The sequence below is a fragment of the Triturus cristatus genome, chromosome 12 (genome assembly GCF_964204655.1).
Source record: "Triturus cristatus chromosome 12, aTriCri1.1, whole genome shotgun sequence".
Taxonomy (NCBI): Eukaryota; Metazoa; Chordata; class Amphibia; order Caudata; family Salamandridae; genus Triturus; species Triturus cristatus.
This window is the reverse complement of record NC_140595.1, coordinates 177,450,251-177,456,250: the sequence shown is the minus strand read 5'-3', so window position 1 is coordinate 177,456,250 and position 6,000 is coordinate 177,450,251. Positions and strand designations below refer to the sequence as shown.

The 6,000-nt window shown below is 41.0% G+C and overlaps 1 protein-coding gene across 3 annotated transcripts in view; it reads right to left on the bottom strand.

The window, feature by feature from the left end:
* Positions 1-1,274: 1,274 nt before the first annotated feature.
* PPOX (protoporphyrinogen oxidase) overlaps positions 1,275-6,000 on the bottom strand; it is a 285,846-nt gene continuing 281,120 nt past the window's right edge. For all 3 annotated transcript variants that reach the window (XM_085638560.1, XM_085638562.1, XM_085638561.1), the window contains exon 13: positions 1,275-2,152. In XM_085638560.1, coding sequence (XP_085494686.1) covers positions 2,010-2,152 — 143 coding nt within the window. In that variant the 3' untranslated portion in view covers positions 1,275-2,009. The remainder of the gene's footprint in view (positions 2,153-6,000) is intronic.

The window sequence follows — 6,000 nt, the reverse complement described above, 5'->3', positions numbered from 1 at the left end:
GCAAATCTGCCATTTTAATTCACTTTTTCCCATTCCCCAATCTTGTGTTTAGGCCCCAGAGGGGCAAGGTAAAAAGTGGAGACGCTGGCTACCATAAAGATTTAGTGAGCCTTTGTCAGCTTCATGTAACTGAGGATTAGGTGAAGTACCCACACATTCAACTGATTCTTATTGAATGCACATACTTCGCAAATGATAGTCCTAAAAATCAAGGATGGATTGTGCTCTCCATGACATTTGCTAGGAAAACCACTCTATGCTTAAGTGTTATGAGCAGGTTCTCTGAATTTAAAGATATATATAATGCCTGTGATCTAGTTCAACAGTTCAGATCATTCACTGACTTTTCACTTTCTTGTGTAGTCTTTAAAATAGAACAAAACCCTTATCCAACATGGTTTCAAATAGCTGATTATTCAGCTTGGTCTAAAAATGCAATGACTTATGTTCTCTTGGAGATAATGGAAACCAATAGAAGTTAAAACCAGGGGAGAGTGAGACAACATTGTAAAATGATTAGAATGAATTGGATATCAAATAGAGGACATAACTATATGCCATATTGCTGTCTAAATTCCATCATATGGACAACCCGCTTCAAATTATATTTAACAACTACAAAACTGTTTTGATTTCAACTGAATGTCAATCTTGGTAGTTGCTAACAAATCAAAAATATACTTTAAAGATGATAGTTGACTTACAATGTCATTACCAAAGGCAACCATTTGGTCCACCACCTCTGCCACTTTCACTGATGGCTTCAGGGGCTTCCCAGTTCCTTGCTATATGTCCAAGTGGTTGTGCCAGTCACTGTGTTCATGGCAGCCATGTAGAGGCATTGTTCTGGCAAAGACACACTAGTCTGTCATACATTTCGGTATTAATCAGTGGTTTGAAGGGGAACCTTCTTGGGTCTAAGTTTCCTTGGGCACCTGCCAAGAAGGCCTTTTTTATTTCTGTTTCTGTCCAGCATGCAAATACTGATTCTTACCAGTTGTGATTTAATCAGGGTCACAGTTGTATATTTGGTTGTTTGAGCCTCAGAAACTATTCTGTGTTGTGCAGACTTGACATGGCTGCTAAAATAAATACTTATGCTCATACTGAATTAGACGTAAATATGGCAAGCCTGACATGTAAATTGCTCGATTTCCCAGTACTGCAGGGACTGGTTCTAGCCAATAACTCTGAAAAGGGTTGCACCTCTTTCTATTAAAACATTAGCATTTTGGAGGGTCTATCCCTTCAATATGCAATCTTAGCTAGTCTGATTTGTCACAATTCAACGTTTACACTTTATTTCTACACAGTACATAAGAATGCCACACGTTACTCCTGATTTCCATATACCTTATGCATCATGCTTAAATTGCCCTTGCACCACCTTTGCACCTCTGGATGTAAGATCAGGGTTTATATTGTCTAGATATTGATTACATGTATGACTTAAGGCCTATTATTTGTATGCAAAAGAAAACAAAAATGAAAATATGTGCACTTCTTAGGAGGTCAGCTTTCAACCCTTTTCTTGATAGAGATTCAACTCATCACCCTACTAGTGATACCCATAATTTGTATGTTTTCATTACTATGATTTTTACATACAAAATAATAGCAAACTGCTGTAGAATTTTGGCTGTAAGGTGCATTGGTTAACTCTGCTAGAAACAATGTAAATAAGTAAATAAATAAACATATGGATTTAAAAGTAGAACAAAGAAATGTATGTAATTTCATACTACTATACTCATTATACTTTACAGATTATGGGAGTATATGTAGATTAGGTCCTTTAATTATTCTTTACTTATTAATAGTTGATTTTAGTCTTTTGGATACAAGTATGAATACTTAAGACAACAAATATTCAATATTCTTCGATAGAAAGTTCTTTTCTACTTCCATAGGAAGAAACCATGGTGAGGAAATTAAACAGAATTGTTTGTAGACTAGCCGTAGAAATCTTTATGGTGGATTCCTGTTTAAGAACTTCAGATATTGTATTCTCACAGCACTTGCTTCTGTCCTAGGAGCCTTTCCACAGCCTTCCGGGCATTGTAGATACAATCATTCACAGAGACCCCTTCAAAGGATGCTCCAATAAGACTCAAAGGCAAGGCATTTTCCTCCAGGTATCGAAAAATATTGTCTGTGAGAAAAAGAGAGGTAATTATTTGTAACAGGGTGTTTATAATGTCACTGTTAAATAAGGGCATCGATCTCTGTAATATGGCACAGTGAAACATAAAATATGCCCCTCATTTATTTATTTAAAGATTATTTTGGTGGTCTTTCCCATGGCACCTCTTTTCAGAATTCTGTAGTAAATCTCCATACTCTGACTATAGAATAATATTATGTGTCACAATAAGGTTCTATATCAAAATATGTTTCTCCCTTGATCCACTAACTGCATCAACAACATATACAACACAATAATTGGCAATGCCACTTGGTATCGATGATGAGGGAGCTATTGGCTTTGTTAATGTCTTTTAGGCGTATAGCCCAAGAGGACATCATTTAGGCAGGGAAGCTGTGACTTAGCCTTGTTTTCTAGGTTTCAGTGACAGAACTGTAAACGTTTCAAACCAAATCCTTTTCCTCCCTATCTACCTCAGGAGTGATCTCACTGTGAGCAGCAAGCACGAGTGTATCAAATAATTGCAAAACGGTGCAGTCAACTGAGAAAACGTATTGGTCCGAGTGAAAGGCAAAAGTACAAATATTCTTAAAAAAGGGGCACACACACTACAACTCATTATGACTGCGTTTGCTACTGGCCACTGCTACTGTAGCAATGCTAAGACTGTGAGGGTGGTAAAACCACATCAAGCATAAATCTCAAACTGCAACCCTAGACGACTGCAAGCATGAAGGTGGCGAGAATCCAAAGCGCAAGCTCAACTGCAGTCATCAACTACTGACTGAGCCTTGTAGTGCTTAAGAATGCTGTGAGCAACTGAGGGGGCACAATGGTCCATTACGTCACATGTAGGTGCTCACTGGGCATGTATCTCTTCTTTTCTTTTAACCTGAACATTTGTCAAATTAAGAGTAAAGCGACCCCTAAAAGATAATAAAAATAGTCATTAATAATGCTCTCATGAGAAGCTAGTTTGACAGGCCTGGCTGACATAAATTAAGGTGAACAGATGCACTTCACTTTATTTGCACAGCTACCATCACAGGGCAAATGATAGCAAGTTAGAAGGTAACATGATTTTTACAACACAAACAGTGGAACAGCAATCACAGGGGATTGGTTCACTGTAGAAAGATGCTTTTAGTCAGCACACACTCTGATCCCAACAGGCTCGGAAGAGGCAGCAATGTGGAGATAGACCCAGCAGAAGCCAAGAATATCAACGGTGGTGGAGAGCTGAGAGAGAAGGGGATCATGGTCCACTGCCATTCCCAAGGCCTGCAGAGACTCACACAGACAGGAAGAGGCCACCCTCAGGCATAAATAACAAACAGTGGCATTAAGGCCAGAGCAGGCGACTATGAAACTGAGAAACCGGGTTCGAGTCTCAGCCCAACATTCTGAGATTTTGGGCAAATCACTTACCTGCAAAAATGAATGTGTCCTTTTGTAAAGTAACTGAACACGCTTCAACAAGGAATGTGTCCATGTGTAAAGTAACTGAAAGCTCGCCAATAATACCTTCAGGTGGTGTTCGCACTAAATAAAAACTACATTAAAAAAAACAGAAGATGAAGGACAGAGCGAGTGACAACGGGAGCACTCGTATGGAGTGCTCTCTGACAAAGAAAAAATTAGCTCCCAAAACAGGTGCAGTGGATGGACACAAATACTTAGACCTTGCTCTGGGGAAGGGAAGAGGCATGCCATGGTACAAAAAACAGTGGTCCTGGACAGGCTGAGGTTCCAATTACCCACCTTGCCTGCAAGTCGGGTCGAAACGGCGATGCCCACCCCCAACAGGCCTGGACCACAAGTCCTTTCTTCCCCTATCTTGTATAAGATGATATATTTCTTTAATGTTTGTGAAACATGTTGTAAAAATTAATGGCATAACCAAATATCACTGACCAGGCCTCGAGAATTGATTATTGGTCATCAATGGTGCTTATACAATTATCAAAATTGCTTTTTGATTCCGCTTTGGAATCTTTTCCCTTCCTCCTATTCTCACTAACCCTCACATCAGAGCACTTGCCTTTCACATTCCTTTGGAGCAACCTTACTTTCTCTTCCAAATGATAACCAAGTAATATGTTTACCGTCTGTACATTTTGTGATTAATAAATATATGCCTTTTTTGAAAACTAATGGTTGTGGCACGTCTAAAATAATTTTAACTAATTTGGATTCATGGTACCCGTGAGCTGACTATATGTACGCTCGAAATTGATACTGAATAATAACCGTACATATTAGGTATTTATGTGAATAGATAAGTCCAGGACCACTGTTTTTTGTACCATTTGATACCCAGGTCCAAGGACTTTTTGGTTGGGTTACCCCATTAACTATAATGGCATTCATGCCATGGACAAACGGGGCCAAAGGATTTGAAAGCAATGATGGAGCGAACAAATGGGAAGCCTATGGGTGGGCGGGATCCCACAGATTGAACACAACACGTCTCTTTGAGACAGCACATGCGCTGTCTAGCCGAGACCTACAGGACAAGTTGGGTACCTTTGGTAACGTCTCATCTGGTAAAGACATAGTTTAGCTGCAGATTCCTTAACTTTGAACTTCCAGACGTCAGGATGGGTTGAAGATTTTTCTCAGTAGTAACGGTGCACGCCGGTAGATTGCGTCGGTCGACTACACTTGACGTTGGCGCCATTGTGTTCACCGCCTTCGTGACGTTCACAACAATATAACTGCAGCTCTGGCACGCTGACGTAAGTACTTTTCATGACTTTCCATACCAGAAGCTCGAAGCCATAAAGTGACTGACTATGGTGTGATAAAAGAGACAGCTAGGGTCCTGAATGGGAACAGCCCTGACACTAAAAACAATTCTGCAGTGCGGGGGGATGGGTGAATCGGTACGGAATCTGCGGCTAGACTATGTCTCTACTGGATAAGGTGTTACCAAAGGTAAGGAACTTGGCCATCTGATGGAGACATCTAGCTGCAGATTCCTACCTTTGAACAGATGCCCAAGCAATACCTTCCCCGGAGATGGGACCGCGGAAAAGCTTCAGTCCAAAACCACCTACAAGACAGAGCGGCCAAAAAGGCCCTCCCTGAAAACCTGAGAATCCAGGCAATAGTGTCTGGTGAACGTGTGCAGAGACGGCCGCTTGGCAGATATCAGCGATTGGATCACAGCGCTGGAGGGCTGTGGTGGCTGCCTTCACCCTGGTAGGATAAGCCCTAAGGCCGTCAGGAGGCTGCTTCTTTGCCAAGACATAACATATGTTAATACAAAGGATAACTGTTAGAAATGGGGGTCTCTAGTTGGCAGAGGTAGATACCTTTATTTGAATAGGAACCCTTGCTTCTAGTCAGGGTAAGGGGGATACACACTTTAGATAACCCCTGCTCGCTCCCTTGGTAGTTTAGCATGAGCAGACAGACTTATCCAAAAGTCAATGTGTAAAGTATTTGTACCAACACACACAATAACACAGTGAAAACACCACAAAAGGACACCACACCAGTTTAGAAAAATAAAAAGACCAAAACAACAAGAATCCAACATACAGAGTTAAAAATATGACTTTCTAAAGGTTTCAAGAACTAGTACTATAGAATACAATGGATGCGTGACTTTTAACAAAGTACCTGTAGTTGCGTCAAAATTCATAAGGCCAAACACCCGCAGAGTCGGAAACAAAGAGATGCGTCAACTCCTGAGACCTTGGGGAGGCAAAGCAACAGTCCCTTTGCACGCAGAGGAAGGGTTGCGTCGAATCCGGTCTGTATGGGGAGGGATTCGTCGATTCTTAGTGACGGTTCCGGTCCGCAGGTAGTGCGTTGGGAAAACTTGCCGCACAGGTGAGATGCGTGGA